An 18,208-nucleotide genomic window follows, 5' to 3' on the forward strand; every position below is an offset into this window, starting at 1 on the left:
GGGGTAAACAGCTGCTGGCTTGATGACGCAAACGAACCGCGGTTCGGACCCAAATAATATAATGTGAACACAGTCCAGCGGGGGCAGGGGGAGGGAGCAATTGAACTCGGGTTCGGACCAAGCAATCGAACCAAGTGTGAAAGCACCCTAAATCTAGAGTGTTCTGGCCTGTTCAGACAGTCTGAGCAGCTCTTTGTTTGCTTCGGAGGCCGACACAAGGGGCTGCCAGTCACAAAGCATTGACTCTCCTGCTGGATAGTAGATGCAATAGCCTTGGCTTATGCCTCAGAGCGCTTGCAATGCCCTATATATTTCTGTTCAACTGCCATTGTTCCCCCCTTGGGCGAAGCTTGTTATATCTGTGCTTCTCCGCTACTAGCTTAGGGCACAATGTGCTCATGTTCCTGGAGTCCTTATCTTAGTGCTCTGAGACTGGGCTCGCAGAGCAGACTGTTCTGTATCTGCTCATAGCATGGAATAACTGGATGCGTTCCCCATATGTATTTCCACGCAATGGGAGAGACCGTTCGAAAGGGAACGCTCTGGTTACTGACGTAACCTCGGTTCCCTGAGATAAGTGAACAAACGTTGCGTCACTTGCCGCGCTATAAGCTGCACGCGAAACGATGACTGTCGCTTCAGTCGAATGATCTGATGAATGGCGGTCCGAGCCGACTTATATAGTAGTTTTGCCTTTCTGGCGGGCTAAAGTGCCATTGGTTTGTGCAGTTACACAAACGTGAACAAATCAGGCTTCAGAACAGAGTAAAACAGGAGTTTTCCCCATATGCGTTTCCACGCAATGCTCTTTCCCTTATCTTAGGGAAACCGAGGTTACATCAGTAACCGGAGCATTATAACGGCTCCTTAGCACTAACCTGAATGAGTAGATGCATGCTGCCATTTTATATACTAATATCTACGGGCAGTGTCTTGGCATGTAAATTCCACATGCCAGTAGTAATGGGCCATTTCTTGTAATGCTCAGAAAGTAATTAGGGCTCCCAAGTGAGAACCTTAACGTCAGTGTCGACATAACGTCTTCATTCCCTCCTTCAGGGAATGAGGGTTGCAGTTCATACGTAATGTCACAACATTTATGAGACAGTTGTTGTCAGATTTCATTGGGGATTTCAAATATGAAATTTATTCATAAGCTTGGTAAACAGATTTGGAGAATTTATTGTTCCCCCCTTCAAAGAGATAGGAGCTGTACTTGCATGACTAAAAAAAGGCATGTTGGGTTGCAAAAGCCTTAGAAAACTGCTCATTAAAAGGACGAGGATGGGAATGCTTTTTACAAGTCAGAATCTAGTATTTGAATATGTAACTAATTTAATGTTTAGTTTCCGTTTTTTAAATGTTGTGTGTTATCACAAAAAAAAAAAAAAAAAGGTATCCTGGGGATGATTGAGGGGCACAAGGAGAATTTGGCGTTGGTGGGTTTCATGGAGATTGACACTGAGAGTGCTGAACCAGAAGCGTCAGAGAATTAGAAAGACTTGACAGAAGTGATGCCATTCAGTACTCATGATGACATGGGAATCCATCAGTTCAGAGGACATAAACAGTGTTGGGAGTAACGCATTACAAAAGTAATAATATTACAGTAGTATATTACTTTTTGCTGTAACGCAGTAATATAATGCATTACTAATCAAATTTGGGTAATATTATTACTCGTTACAATCTCAGTAACGCAAGTTACAACAACATATTTTAACTCAAAATTAAGTGGTGAATTTACTAACACCGCAAAACAGCACCAGAGAAAAAATTCCGCGGGTAACATAATTTGTCTATCTTCTGTTGCTGGAATTAGATGGTTGAGATGACTGCAGAGACGGATTCTACATTTGTGAGATGGACACACTCCTGTTATTTTCAGTTCATAGGAGAAAAGGATAAGAATGCATATTCAGGTGCAATAAGTGCGACACCAAACTCTCAACATGGAGAAATAGCACGAGTAAAACCTGGAAACACCTGGACTGGAGCCACTAACACTAAGCTATAGGAGAGAGCTGCGGGGTCGGAGAAGTGAAAAAAGGCGGCGGACGAGCGCAGAATGAGTATGCAAAATATTTGTTTCAGCCTAATACAAAAGCACGAGTAAAACCTGGAAACACCTGGACTGGTGCCACTAACACTAAGCTATTGGAGAGAGCTGCGGGGTCGGAGAAGTGAAAAAAGGCGGCGGACGAGCGCAGACAAGCAACAAAAATTAAGTTTAACTAAAAATAACAAAATCTATTTTTATTAAATCATAGTCTATATATAAAATTAATGAATATGCTAAATATTTGACTTAAATAGCCTAATTGACAGATTAACAAGACGAAAGGAAAAGACTGAGAGATAGGCTATGCTGCTGAGTTGGTTCGGCTATTTGTGTGGCGCGGAGCATTACGAAAGTCCACGGAAAGGAAACCGAGATGACAGAAATAAAGTAAAACACATTGCAGTTTCGAATGATCTGTACAAATATGCAAAATAGTAAACCAAAACTTGATGCTAAAATAGCAAATATCTGTACAGCTACCGTAAATTTTCCAGGAGAACTGACATAAGCTGGGATAAACGTGAGCCAGACAGCACAGAATATGAGCATACTGAATGTGATGAACTTGGCTTCATTGAAGTTATCAGGGAGCTTACGAGCAAGAAAAGCTAAAAGAAAACACATAATTGATAGCAGGCCAGTATAACCCAGAACAGCCCAGAAACCAAGAGCTGAACCTAAGTTACATTCAAGTATGATCTTTTCTCTATAATAGCTCAAATTCATATATGGGAAAGGTGGGGATATTGTTAACCAAAGCACACAGATAATCAACTGTATTAACGTTAAGGAAACAACACTGAGTCTCTGTTGAAAAGGCCCAAACCATTTCATGACATTACTTCCTGGAAGTGTGGCCTTAAATACCATTAACACAACTATTGTTTTCCCGAGAACACAGGAGATACAGAGGACAAAAGTGATCCCAAATGCTGTGTGACGCAACATACAGGACCACTCAGTGGGCCGACCAATAAAAGTAAGTGAACAGAGAAAACACAGTGAGAGTGAGAAAAGCAACAGGAAGCTCAGCTCTGAGTTGTTGGCTCTTACAATAGATGTTTCTTTATGAAGGTAAAACAGAAAATATACCATTGCTGTTAATAACACTCCAATGAAGGAGAAAATACAAAACACCACCCCCATGATTTCTGTATAGTAAAGGAATTCAACAACTTTTAATACACATCCGTCTTTCCTTTCATTCGACCAGTACTCCAAATCACATGGAAAGCAGTCACTAGAATCTGTGAAGAAATTATTCCAATATATAAAAAAGAAATGTTAGTGAATGTAAAGTGCTTTATAAAGTCCCTTGACAAAGAGGACAGTATTACACTTAACTTTAACATAGTTTCATGAGATTTATCCCGCATATATCATTTTACCTGTGCCATTACTGATTTCTCCCTCTGCACATGGAATACAGTCATAACAGCAAACAGGTCGTCCTTTTTGCACAGCCTTCCTAGTGCCAGGGCGGCAGCTCTCACTGCACACGGACACAGGCAACTATAAGAAAACAAGCTGTCATATAAAACCTCACAGTGATGATGGTTTGAATTGGCAAAATAACTTGTCTTCAGTAATAAATTTTATCACTATAATGCCACTGCTTTCATACATATTTTGTCATATTCAACTAACTGACCATTTAGTGATTCAAACTGTTATTAATGTACCTGTCCACGTTTCTCTACCCATAGTATGTGTTCCTGATTGACTTGAAGACGTTGTTGTGAAGGCAGTGAGCTGTCATAGAGGCCCACATGCTCAAACTGCAGACTTCCATCCTCAGCAGGCTGCCAGTTAACAAGGTCATATCGTGCTACTGGATCACCACTTTCATCAAAAAAGATTTCTTCACCTGTTTTAACAGTGAATCTCACATCCCTCATATACTTCAACACCTAAGAGGAAACATCAGTAACATTATTTCTATATTAATTAATTTCTGTATTAAACTAAGTTCTCCTCATTTACCATTTGTGGTGTGGGCCATCCTCTTTTGCTGCTGTTGGTGGAGGATCTGAAGTCTTTTAATACATTTTGAAGTGTATTTGCGACAGCATACACTGCAGTGTACACCTTATTTACTATTCGTAGCTCTGATATGTCAGTATATTCATTCTGCAGCTCTGCAAGTCTCTCTGAACCAGTACAGCCATCACTGCCAATGTTCCTGAATGAGCACTGAAAAACTATTTCCCAAAATTCTTTTAAAAGTACATTGTTTGGTTCTTGATCAGGGTGCACATTCACTAGGAACTCTTGCAGGCCCATAAGTTTGGCATTTGCTATAGCAAAACCCACAGCTCCAGAAAGGAAACGGTATTCCTTTGTTTCTGCAAGAGTTCGAGAAGTGATCCAGGATTCACTGCCAACCCACTGTATCCCTGTGATATTGTGTTGCGAAATTACTTTCAGGAGGGGGAGAAAATCTCCTAATGCCATAAAAGCTAGCACAACCCTGGCGGTGCCCTTTTTGATCACTTCCAGTGTCTTTAGAAACTTTTCTTGTGGATCACTGCTTAATATGGCCTCTGAGTATTCAATACAGACCCCTTCTTCTTTTGCAGCCTCCTCAAATGCTGCAATTCCATTATTACCATAGTCATTGCGACTCCTGACTGTCCCAACCCAGGTCCAGCCAAAGTGCTTGACAAGCTGAGCCAGTGCTCTGCTTTGGTAATAATCACTGGGTATTGTTCTGAAGAAGGATGGATACCTTTTTCTGTCACTCAGGCATGCACATGTGGCAAAATGACTGATCTGCAATATAAAAAAAAAACAGTGTATAATCTGTTGTCCACATAATTTTTCAGAAAATACCTTCCAGTTCTTATTTCACTATATAAGCATAGTGCTCTAGTTCAACACATTGCTTTCTTTCAACGGTTTCCTTCAATTTTCAACATTATTTTTTCATCAACATCAATTTCCAAGCATATATTTTTGGTACATGTTCCAGTGGTTCATCATAGTCTGATTACACAAACCAGCAGCAAAGTGAGTTCTTACAACAGGTAACTTGAATGGACCAACTACAGATGCCAAGCCAATGGTGGGTGAGGATGTTGACTCTCCAACAATTGCATGAGTAGCTGGTGGTCTAGGGCAGGATGTATCACTCAAAGTGTCTTCATAACCGTTCATTAAAGCCATGCCTGAGAGGATTGTTTGAGCGATAGAGCGACATGAGTCATATATCTTATAGCCCAAAGAAATACCAGGCAACAACTGTGTGCTGTTGTTAATCTCCTCAATGGCAAAAATCAATGTCTGAGCAAATTTAAACTCACGTAAGTTTAAGCTGTGGTGAATGAAACACATCAGCTGTATTACATTCTGTAAAGAATTATCAGAGAGTTATACTTAACACATTTAATTTATTTTTAATACTGACCTGACACATGTTGTTGGATCTGGTTTGGAAGTATAATTATGCATTTTTAGCAGAGCATTTCTGTGGATTGAGAAAATTGCCCCAATGTTGATGTCTCGTTCTGCAGAAAGTGAAGGCAAGGCAGGCTGACCAAGCAGGCTGCAGACTTGTGCTGAAGCTGGCATAAAGAGACCATGCACAATGAGCAGCATTAGCTGCAGTGACACAGTGTTCTTTGCCATGTCAGTATGTATTTGGGCAAGATCCTCTGAGGCAAAACAGTGCTGCCTTTTATCATGTCTGCCTTTTGTCATATATTCAAATGTCCTTTGGGGCATATTAAATCCTTTAAACTCCATTTTGCTCTTTGCATTCATATTTCATTATGTAAGCAGAGATATTGTTGGTCCAAGGAGGAGTGTGCTAGAAACTCAATGTGTTTCCATTGGTTTTCTTCTTTGTCTTTTTCTTCTTTTAGCCTAAAAAATAAAAAAAAAGTATCAGGATGAGAAAAATGTAAATCACAAATCTGGTAGTATTTTTTCAAATCCCAAGCTCTCTGCAAAAAAATGATTGAATCTAGGTTGCGGTATAGTAGATGCAATTACATAACATTCTATAACAGTTGTCTGACATTTTTTAATTAGTTACTGATACTTTTTTTGAATAGAGAGAAAAATTCTAACTCCTTTCTAAGTTGTTCATGCAAATTTTTTTTGTGTGTGCATCATCTACAGTCCTTAATGACAAAAAGATAGCAAAACTATCTTGACTGGTCAAGTGATTAAAATTTTTTATCTAATTAATTACACGGTCACGACACTGGCTAGGGACACAAAGATAAGTGGTCAACACAGAGGTATTTATTGAATAAGGAGCAAGAAGGAATTAGGAGCAGATGAGAGGTGAGTGTGGCACAGAGAGTCAATTTCAGAATGGCTTATCTTGAGGTAATGGATCTTTGTATCTTTGCAGGACGAACGTGGAGGAGCGGGATCGGTGGAGCACTGAAGCACAGGAACATCTAAGGTAAGCAAACACAAGTAAGTTCAGGTAGTGAGTCTGGTATAGTTCAGTGATGTGAACGGTAGACCGCACGAGGAGGGAATGTGGAGAGTGAGCAGATAAAAGGGAGCTTGACGAGCTGCAGCAGGTGCGGGTGATTAGAACCCCAGGTGATGGTGATCGTGACTGAGAACAGGTGTGAGGATTCTGGGATATGGAGTCCAGAGCTGGTGACAGAGACTCCCTTACATTACATCCTTCTCCCGAAAGGCACGTCCAATACCCTAACATATCCACCGGGGGGGCGGTTGGCGCCCATCCTGGAGGCTGGTCCAAGACAGAGACACGGGAGGCCTCCAGGGCGGATCAGGGAGCTCAGGGGGCCATGGCGGGACAGGGGACTCAGGGCGCCATGGCACAGCAGGCAGACTAAGAAGCCATGGCGGGACAGGGAGCTCGGGGAGCCTGGCCTCTGCACTCGGCCCGGCATCCACGGACAGACCCCTAGTACCCCCACCCCCCAAAAAATCCTTGCGGATAACGTCGGTTTCAGAGGCCCTCCGTAGGCCTAACTCTGGAACTGTGGCCCTCCTTGTGCTGGACGTGGGGACTGGAGTTCTCCTTGGGCTGGACTCGGGGACTGGAGCCCTCCTTGGGCTGGAATCGGGGACTGGAGCCCTCCTTGGGATGGACTCGGGGACATGAGCACTCTCTGGGCTAAACTCGGGGACTGGAGCCCTCTCTGGGTTAAACTTGGTCTAAACTCGGGGACTGGAACCCTCTCTGGGTTAAACCCGGGAACAGGAGCCCTCCGTGGAGCGAGCTCTGGGGCTGGGATGATGGCAGAGAACAGTGTTTTTCTCCTCATACTCCTCCTTTGGTTAGAGGACATCGGCGCGGCCGGCGGGCTTGGGAATGCTCTTTCTCATTTTTGCCTTAACTATTCCTTTATTATTATTAGTAGTAGTAGCATTATTATTTCTTTTCATGAAATGATAGTTTAAATAAGAAACATCTTGGTTATGTATGTAACCCTCATTCCCTGAAGGAGGGAACAGAGATGCTATGTTGATACTGATGTATTGGCGTCTCACTTTGGAGCCCAGTCACCTCTGAGCAGTACAAGAAATGGCCAATGAATCTTGGTGAGTGGAATTTGCATGCCAAGCCACTCCCCATGCATACAGGTATATAATATGGCAGCATGCTTCCACTTATTCAGATTTGTGCTGAGGAGCCGAGAATGCATCCCACCCATTTAGCAGTAGTTCATGATTGTGGCAAGAGGGAAGTAATGTCTCCATCCCACCTTCAGGGAGCAAGGATTACATACTGTAACACTGAGTTGAAATGTTCAACAGCCCAGATAGGAAAACTGTGTGGTGCTAATCATGCACGGGAGACGAGAAGGTGACGTATTTTCCCCGAGTTTAATAAAAAGCCTCAAGCACCAACACACTCGTCCACATACATGGGGATCGAATGAGACAAACATTTACATAAATAAGCATCCAACTCAGGTCACAAACAAAAAGGAATCAAATAAAATAAAGATAAACAGATGTCGGTAGAGCAAGTTATCTCTTCACCTTTCCATCTCCTACAGACACACACTATGCACATACGCAGTTGTCAATCTGCCCCAAAACTACCGTAAATGCTCTACTGGCCTCTACCATACATAACCAAGGCGTTCCCTTTCAGTCAGTTATGTTTGACGTTACATCTATACTGTGTTTTTTTTTTTTTTTTAATGACAGATTTACATTGGGGAAAGTAAAGCCACATCCTTCCCAAGGGAAGGTAACAGGAGGAGAGTTGACATGTGGTAAGTCTTAAAAAGGGATGGAATGAGGGGCACTAGTGAGCAGGCAGTGGAATAGGTCGCAAGTTTGGTGAGCTCTGCACAAAAATGTATTTATTCCACTTCTTAAGGCGCCTTGACCGAAAATATGATACATTGCAACTACTCAAGACTTTATTACTTCACATGAGACGATTTGTTCCTTTACAATTCCAAATGGCGAGCATTCTACGCAAATACAAGTACACGGGAAAAACCGCTGCTAGCAAAACGGATGCTAACGCATCTAGCATGATGTCCGAATCAGCCAAACATACTGACTTTATGGATTTGAAAACTGAGCTAATTTCATCCATCAAGATGGAAATAACCGCGCTCTTTCATACAGAGCTGAAGAATGTGCTGTCAAACGAATTTGACATGGTTAAATCAGAGCTACAAGCAGTTAAATCAGAGATAGCAAGCAACGCTTCGGCTCTTTGCTCAGACTTAGAAACAATTAAAACGACAATATCAGACATGGAACAAGGGCTATCCGGCTGCTCGGACGATATCACAGTACTACAAAATACTGTGAACAGATTGGAGAAAAATGTGGAAAACTTGCAGGAGAAGTGCTTAGACATGGAAGGGCGAATGCGAAGGTCAAATATTCGCATACTGAATGTAGCTGAAGAATCTGGCGCATGTTCCCCAACTTCAGTGTCGAAGCTGCTTAAGGACACCCTAAAAATGGATAAAGATGTGCTGATCGACAGATCCCATCGCACCCTCCAGGCAAAACGGGCAGATGGTAAACCAAGAGCAATCATAGCAAAATTGCATTACTATCAAGACTGTGTCGAAATTCTCCGCCGTGTTCGTGAAATCTGGCGACTTCATTACAAGGGTTCAACAATACTCATCTTCCCCGATTATCCACCAAGCGTGGCCTGCGCAAGATCGGCGTTTAACGAAGTCAGAAAACTACTACGAGGCAGAGAGGGTGTCCGTTACGGTATTCTCCACCCGGCTAAACTCCGAATCACCCACAACGGAACAGAAAAGCAGTTTCAGGATGCAGTGGAAGCTATGACTTATGTGACAAATAATATTCTCTGAGGAGGCTCGATCACAAGGACTGAATAGTTAAGTAAAATACCATGTTTCTATCTTTCCTCTGTCCCCACTTCATGCCATAATTTCTGAGTGAATACATAAACATTACACCGATACAGAGACTGTGGCTGAATGCATAACCTTGAGGACGAGGATCGAGAGATAATATTATTAAAACTATCTGACTTTATTGATAATCATAAAATTAGAATGTTAGAATGTTAAAATCAGAAACATTTTATTGGAATACTGTTATTGTTATTTCTTGTTGCTTAAGTAAATTTTACACTTCTAAACGCTTATCTATAAGTCACAAGTTTTAATAGTTGCTTGTAGACAGTATGCGCTAGGCTTTTTTTTTTTTTTTTTCATATTTGGACAATCAAAACTTATGTCAATTATGTTTGTGCATAGCAATACACGGAGCTAAAGTTCCCCAAAAAAGCACTTAATGTGTTGATATTGCTGCGAGGGGTTAAATTTTCACCATGTTCTAGTTGGTGATTGGGAATGGGTAACTGTTGCACTTGATCTAATACTACTTTTTGTTTCGTTTTTTTTTTTTTCTTCATTAATGAAGGGGTCTCTTCTGCCTGTTTCAAATAAAACCTTAGTACCTAAATTCAAATACTCGAATGGCTAAATCACAGAACGCTGGAGTCAACATATCAGGCATTTGCCAGGTAAATCTTGTAAGTTGGAATGTCAAGTCTCTAAATCATCCAGTGAAACGTAGAAAGGTACTTTCACACCTAAAGCAGCTAAATACAGATATCGCCTTCCTACAAGAAACCCACTTGAACACCTTTGATCACTTCAGACTCAGAGGAGGATGGGTGGGGCAATTATTTCACTCTAATTTTCACTCTAAATCTAGAGGAACAGCAATTCTCATTAGCAAAACGGTCTCATTTGTCATGTCAAAAATTGAGGCTGACCCAGCGGGTCGTTATATAATAGTAGTGGGTAGACTAAATAACACTCCAGTAGTTTTGGCAAACATATATGCACCTAATTGGGATGACAGTGCATTCTTTACTGGTCTTTTTTCTCGAATACCCAATATAGATACACACCATCTAATACTAGGAGGAGATATTAATTGTGTGCTGTCACCTTCACTAGACCGTAGTTCCCCCAAAACTATGGTACCAACTCGTACAACACAAGTTATTAACCAGCTTCTTAAAACCTATGGAATGATTGACGTTTGGAGATTCCAAAATCCAGGCCGAAGAGGCTACTCTTTTTATTCACCAGTTCATAAGACTTATTCGCGTATAGATTATCTTTTCTTAGATAGTGAATTACTTCCATTAGTCTGTAAATGTGAATATCATGCAATAGTAATATCAGATCATGCACCGTTATTAATCACCCTAAATATGCCAACTATGTATAAAGACTATCGACCATGGCGATTTAATACACTGCTTCTCTCAGACACTGAGTTTGTTAAATTCATATCATTAGAAATAAGTGAATATTTAGCATGTAATCAGACTCCAGGAGTATCTTCTTGTTTAATTTGGGAATCTTTAAAAGCTTATCTTCGGGGCCAGATTATATCATATAGTGCGCCAGAGCAAGGAAAAAGCGACTGGAGTGGCTCAAAAAAATTGAAAATGATATTTTGGCATATTCTTCATCACCTGGTTTATTTAGGCAACGACTGGCTCTCCATTCGGAATTTAATTTGTTATCTACAAAACACATAGAAAATCTATTAAATAAATCCAGGCATAAGATATATAAACGGTGAAAAGATAGGGAAGATTTTAACACACCAAATACGACAACAAAATGCAGAGCATTCCATTTTGACAATTAACAACGATTTGGGCATTCAATTGACAAATCCCTTAGAGATTAATCAGCGGTTTAGATAATATTATTGTAGGGTATCAGACCGAATCAGACAATCTAAGATTTGGTCAAAACATGGTTGAAACATGAGGAGCCCAAAGCGGAAAATCACCGGGGCCAGACGGCTTTCCAAGTGAATTCTTTAAAAATTTTCTAATGATCTTGCCCCTATTTTACTTTCTGTCTATGACTCCACTTCTGGCTCGTTGCCAGAGACTATGAGACAAGCAATTATATCTCTCATCTATAAGAAGGATAAAAACGTATCAGAATGCAGCTCAGATCGGCAGATTTCATTGCTAAATTCGAAGATTATTATTCGAAGATGGTGCCGACGCTGATGGCTGCCTCCGTGGCGTGCTCCGCATTGACAGCAAAATATTTGCCAAAATATTAGCACACCGACTGGAAAAAGTATTACCTTCATTAGTATCTGATGACCAGACAGGGTTCATTAAAAATCGCTACTCATTTTATAATATATGTAGACTCTTAAACATCCTCCAACATCCCACTCCATCCGATACTCCAGAGGTGCTTTTGTCACTCGATGCTGAAAAGGCATTTGATCAGGTGGAGTGGGACTACCTCTTCTATACCCTCAAAAAATTTGGATTCGGGACAAAGTTTATATCATGGATCCGAATTTTATACTCTTCACCTGTAGCAGCAAATAATAATCTCTCACCCTTCTTTTCACTAGAATGTGGGACCAGACAGGGCTGTCCCTTATCCCCCTTGTTATTTGCATTGGTAATTGAGCCCCTAGCCATTGCAATACGGAATGATGTTAATATTAAGGGTATACAGAGGGAAAATTCCGAACACAAAGTTTATCTTTATGCGGATGACACCCTTCTGTATATATCTGAACCATTAAAGAGTCTGCCACAAATATTGACTTTACTGGATGCTTTTGGGAAAATATCAGGCTACAAAACAAATATGCAGAAAAGTGAGCTTATGCCTATCAACTCTGCTACTAGACAGATTATTTTTACCTCTTTACCATTTAAATTAACTAAAGATAAATTCAAATACCTAGGTATATGGATCACTAATAAGTACAGATATTTGTACAAAGCAAATTTCCATCCACTGATGGATTCCATTAAAAAAGACTTTGAACGTCGGAGCCCATTACCATTATCATTAGGAGGCAGAATAAATACTATAAAAATGAAATCACATGTTTACCCCTTCTATTATGGATGAAACCTTTAATATTTGGTCTGTGAAAGGTCTTAGGATACTAAAAGATATGTTTATTGATGGAGACTTTGCATCATTCAGTCAAGTGAAAATGAAGTTCCAAATTCTTGACTCCCACTTTTTTAGATTTCTTCAGCTTCGTAGCTTTGTGTCTTCCTCATTGAGCCACTATCCTTCATTGCCTCCCTGTTCCCTTCTTGAGTCTATAATGGACCTGAGTCCATATTCCAAAGGAGCCATTGGTAAAATTTATTCTGTAATTAATTCTCATAACCTGGAACCCCTAGCTCAACTAAAAAGAAAATGGGAGGTGGAATTAGATATAGAACTCTCGGAAGACGTGGCAGTATGTCTTAAATAATATTTATTCATCTTCAATTTCTCTAAAACATAGAGTAATTCAATTTAAAATTGTTCACAGACTGCATTGGTCCAAAGTGAAATTAACCAAATTCAAACCAAATTTAGACCCTAATTGTGATAGGTGTGAAATTGAGCCAGCTACGCTTTCTCACATGTTTTGGCTTTGTCCAAAATTAAAAGACTTCTGGCAGTTGATATTTAAATTTCTCTCTGATACATTAAAGACATGTATAGAGCCTGAGGCCATAATTTCAATATTTGGTATCATACCATGATCCTTTTTTTTTAATCAAAGTAAGAAAAATCTGATCGCTTTTGCTATGCTTCTAGCCCGGAGGTTAATACTGCTCAAATGGAAAGAAAAATCCCCTCCAACCTTTAAGCAATGGCTTAAGGACCTACTACATTATATGGCCTTAGAAAAAATATGGCACACTATAAGAGGCTGTACCAACATGTTTTATATTACTTGGCAACCTGTTTTAGAGCAGATAAAGAAGATGGACCCCTCATTTATCTCAGAGGAGTAGTGAATTATTATTATTTTTTTTTTCTTCATATTAGAAAGCTTAAATGTATAATCGTGCAACAGGGGGAATTGTTGTGGGTAGGGATGCTATCTAAAAAATAAAAAATATGTCTAACTGTATTATATGTCTCATGTTTGACAAAATATTCAATAAAAATACTTTGGAACAAAAAGGGGTGGAATGACTACAAACGCAGAGACGGACAGAAGGAAATCTATCAAGGGAAAGACATAGATTTACCAAAATAGGGAAACCTTACCATGGAAAATATACAAACAGGATTTCCCGAAGGGACTGACCAAACATGTATGCATCAAGTACTGGCATAGGGTTCCTCCACCGAGTCTGACCTCCACAGAGTGTTGGAGGAACACAACCAGGGTCCACCCACCGGGGAACACTCTGGAAGAGCAGAGAAGCACTCGCATTCCCTTCAGATGGGAAATGGTGCTGCAAGAGAGACAGCCAGACCTCAGGCTTATTACCTGTTTGTTCACAAAACACGGGACGAAACCGGCTCAACCCAGAGATTGTAAAATCTTGCAAAGGTGTTAGGTGTCACCCAGCCCACAGCTCTTCAAATGTCTGCCAACGCCCGGAAGAAGCAACACTCCGAATGGAATGAGCTCTCACACCCAGGGGCATGGCTCGTTTTGCGTAAGGTATGTCAAGGCAATGGCATACACTAGCACAGGGGTACTCAAGTTCAAAGACCAAGGGGGCCACATTTAAACCACATAAAATGCGAAGGGCCAGATATTACAATTTACATCGTAAGACTTTATTTGACAAAAACAATATTTGCAGTTTTACTGATTTTGAAATGCAGTTAATAACATATTTAAGTCTTGCTTTTCCTTGTCTTATTTAAAATAATATTGAACATGAAAAAAAAGGAACAAAAAGTAGTTTAACAGTTTGTTTTACTCTAATAATGCAAAAAAAAAAATGCATTCAAGTCTTGCTTTTCCTTGTCTTATTTAAAATAATATTGAACATGAAAAAAAAGGAACAAAAAGTAGTTTAACAGTTTGTTTTACTCTAATAATGCAAAAAAAAAAATGCATTCAAGTCTTGCTTTTCCTTGTCTTATTTAAAATAATATTGAACATGAAAAAAAAGGAACAAAAAGTAGTTTAACAGTTTGTTTTACTCTAATAATGCAAAAAAAAAAATGCATTCAAGTCTTGCTTTTCCTTGTCTTATTTAAAATAATATTGAACATGAAAAAAAAATGGAACAAAAAGTAGTTTAACAGGTTGTTTTACTGTAATAATGCAAAAAAAATGCATTCATACTCAAACGGTATTAAACAAGCACAGAATGTTCAAACAGAATGAGCAAATATAGCTCATACATTTCTTGAGAAAAGTATTTTTCCTATGTATTTATGCCCAAAACAGGACTGAGTGTGCATTATTGAGCGCTAAACACATGATGTTTTATTAACAAGGTTCGGGAGGAGCACAATCAGATAATCAACCAATTTGGCACAGGTGTAACTCATTTAGCTAACCATCCTAACTAGCACAATATATATATATATATATATATATATATATATAATATATGCAGCCTACCTACCTCTGTCCTACGACAGTTTTCAAGCATTCGGTTTTGCTCCTTTGGCCATTATATCACAGACTCAACTTTTACAGTACAAAGACGAGACCTGTACTGGGGATTTTTTTGGATCCTCTGTCTCAATCTGCTGGCCCTAGGTTCACTCCTTTTCTGCCAGTCACCGCCGCTGAGCACCAGGCTTCATCACGGCCACTGTTCTGCTCGACCAGCCACACGCTCTCCACAACACTGAGGCTTAACCTCTCCTCCACCGGCGAGACATACAATTTCTTCCCCGACATCCTCGTATCATTTGGCCATGCCAATATATCCTCCAATCGGAAAGTGGACAGTATTCAAGTCTGAGGCAAACGCTGATTAATTCCGACGAATCATTCTCGCGGAGGGTAAACAAAGCAGATCTGTACGATCTATTCGTTACTCTACAAATTAGCCAACCTCACTCCTAAATCCACCAGATTGAGCAAAGCCCCGAACTCGCCTCACTCGACACCACCATCGTCCCACACAAGACCCGGCTTTCCTCGAGCGTTGGTCGCAGCGACAGGCCTCAAACGAGCCTGAGCCGCGCCCCCAGTTCTCACCGCAGCAAAACCTCACTCGCTTCCAACTTTGGCTCAACTTTTCACCGTGGCTCTTCCGGCCGCAGCGTCACATGTAGCTGGGCTTCCAGCTCTCGTAGCAGACGCTAGCCTGAGGCTGCCTCCGCTAGTGGCGCAGGCCTTGTTGCAAATAAATTTTTAGGTAAAGTCGCTAAAAGCAGGTAGTTTGTTGCTAACAGTTGTTAAATGACGTGATGACATAATGGATGTTGATGTAATTTTGTAGCCATGACGCAAAACTGCGTAGAACATACAAGTAAATTACTTTTTCTGTATTCATTTTCACTAGCATTTTACTTGTTTTTTAAATGACACATTGTACTCAGATAGACAGATAAGATGAAAAAGATTGATTTTCGAGAAAATAAGTTCAACAGTGTACCTAAATAATTAACAATTATAGGTACAAACTAACAACTAAGGTGTATCATAAAGAAACTATTGATATTATTATTGAACAAGTGCAACTAGCAACCTAATTCGCATGTGATGTGCATACTGCTAGGCACCTCTCTCCAAGTCTCTACCAGCTGATGTGCTGCTTGGCTGGCTAGCTGTTTCAATACTTTCTTCTTTTTGAAGAGGAAAAGCATGTCTTTTTCATCATTGTATTTTTAAAAATTGCTAAAAGTCGTCAAATATTTTTTAAATAGCTAAATTTGTTGCTAGTGCTTTAAAAAAAACAAATTGCTAGGGTAGTCTGAGAAGTTGTTAAATCTAGCAACAAAATTGCTAAGTTAGCAACACTGCAGGTTACTCAGGCATTGCAGCATTTCCCGCTGAATGTTACAAACGACTCCCCTTTCCCGTGGCCTACAGCTAAAACAGGCTGCCTCCGCTTGCAACACAGGCCCTCACATCTCAGACTTTCCTCCTACTAATTCTAACCCCTCTTCCTTTTCAGTGGTCTCCAGCTCCCGTAGCATACGCTAGTGTGAGGCTGCCTCCGCTAGCTGTGCAGGCTGCACAGGCCCTCCAGCATTTTCCTCCAAATATCACAAGCCCCCGTGGCTTACAGCTACAACAGCTGAAACAAGTGCGAAGCTGCTTCCACTTGCAACACAGGCCCTTACATCTAAGGCTTTTCCTCCTGTTACTTCTAATCCTTTTTCTTTTCAGTGGCCTCCAGGTCCCATAGCAGATGCTAGCGTGAGGCTGCCTCCGCTAGCTGTGCAAGCTACACAGGCTCTTCAGGATGTCACAAACCCCACTCCCTTCCATTGACCTAGAGCAGCTGAAGGAAGCGTGAGGCTGTCTCCGCTTGCAACTCAGGCCAACACATCTCAGGCTTTTCCTCCTGTTACTAATAACCCCTTTTTTATTTTCAGTGGCCTCCAGCTCCCATAGCAGACACTAGCCCAGAGGCTGATTTAAGCGTGAGACTGCCTTCGCTGACAGTTAACCTATCGGTAAGTCCCTCCCCTCGAACGCAGATGAGCCAATGGCAGTCGAGTATCAGTTGCACGGGGAGCGGAACTCGGACATCTGTAGGTTTCAGCGCCATAGAGAAACATTGGAAGATCCGAAGCTCACATCGGTTTGATGGTGTTTATGCTACAAAAATGGAAAAACAATGTGCCTGGGGTACTTGTAACACTGATTCCAGGTATCCTGAGAGAAAAGGCAATATAATTTATTTTATTACATTCCCTAAACCCAAGCAAAACAGAGCAAAATATCCCTAAGCATTCAACCCCAATCCCAATGAAGACAAAAATGTTCATTTTCTGGTTGTAATTTTTCTTATTAAGTTACAATTTTCATCTGCTCAAGCAGAACGTTAATGTCAGCTTGCGTTTCAGCAAACTTAAATAGCGAACTGTTCTCACGTAAGTTACAGTGTAGGTCAAAAACACATAAACGAAGGTGTACATTTTAGTGCCTCTCCATATTAAACTTGTTAAATGTACATTGATTTAATCGTACCCTGCGATACATGAACAGTGTTGATCCTACATGTTGTCATCCGTGATCGTGATGAAGACCGTAATATGAGACTTATCCCGCTTGCATTGTGATCTGTAAACCCTTGCTTCGAGTTACCCACCATATTTATTTTAAAATATTTTATATATCCCTCCATGGAATATTTACTTTCCACTTGAATGGTGGCCCTTCTGTGTCCAAAATTGTTCAAGAACATCTTGTGACAAGGTTTTGACACTGACAGCTGTCATTGTAAGACAGTGAGCAGCTCCGTTTGTTTGTCCGAGGGAGCAACAGTAACTAAGGGAGGCAGGGCTTACCGACAGGTCAATTCTGGCCCATGCTCCTCTCCCTCACAGCTCTCTACTTCATTCAAAATAATGTCATCTTCCAGATCAATTTCCGCCTCCCCTCGAGTCTCAAGGATGCAGCAGGCCATCAGCAAGCCTGTGCTGCGCCCCAGACTCGGCCGCTCCTCACACTGTACTGCCTCCCTCCTCTTCTCAAACAATCACTGCGGCGACTTCAGCTACTGTGCTGCACGCAACATCGCCCACTGGCATGGCTTTCCAACCTCCTATCCTTCCCACTCCCTTCCTTCTACCTCCGGCGGCAGACACTAGCGTGAGGCTGCATCTGCTAGCCGCTCAAGATCAGCCATCTTACTCTTACCCTTATGCTACTCCTTTTCCCTATCAATGGCCAGGGGCTAATCCATGCGTGAGGCTGCGTCTGCAAATGGTTCCTCCCTCATTTCCTTCTACCTCTTCC

General features: G+C 41.0%; 1 protein-coding gene across 1 annotated transcript in view; it reads right to left on the minus strand.

Moving 5' to 3' along the window:
* Positions 1–15,190, minus strand: part of LOC107702180 (extracellular calcium-sensing receptor-like) — a gene marked incomplete at its 3' end in the record, with an annotated part of 20,631 nt that extends 5,441 nt beyond the window's left edge. The window contains exons 1-6 of the mRNA XM_016504423.1: positions 15,084–15,190; positions 5,084–5,375; positions 4,046–4,834; positions 3,745–3,972; positions 3,451–3,574; positions 3,096–3,309 (exon numbers count right to left, since the gene is read on the minus strand). Of these exons, the coding sequence (XP_016359909.1) occupies positions 3,096–3,309; positions 3,451–3,574; positions 3,745–3,972; positions 4,046–4,834; positions 5,084–5,375; positions 15,084–15,190 (1,754 nt within the window). The remainder of the gene's footprint in view (positions 1–3,095; positions 3,310–3,450; positions 3,575–3,744; positions 3,973–4,045; positions 4,835–5,083; positions 5,376–15,083) is intronic.
* Positions 15,191–18,208: the final 3,018 nt, after the last annotated feature.

This window comes from Sinocyclocheilus anshuiensis, unplaced genomic scaffold, assembly GCF_001515605.1.
Source record: "Sinocyclocheilus anshuiensis isolate Anshui unplaced genomic scaffold, SAMN03320099.WGS_v1.1 scaffold618, whole genome shotgun sequence".
NCBI classification, from domain to species: domain Eukaryota; kingdom Metazoa; phylum Chordata; class Actinopteri; order Cypriniformes; family Cyprinidae; genus Sinocyclocheilus; species Sinocyclocheilus anshuiensis.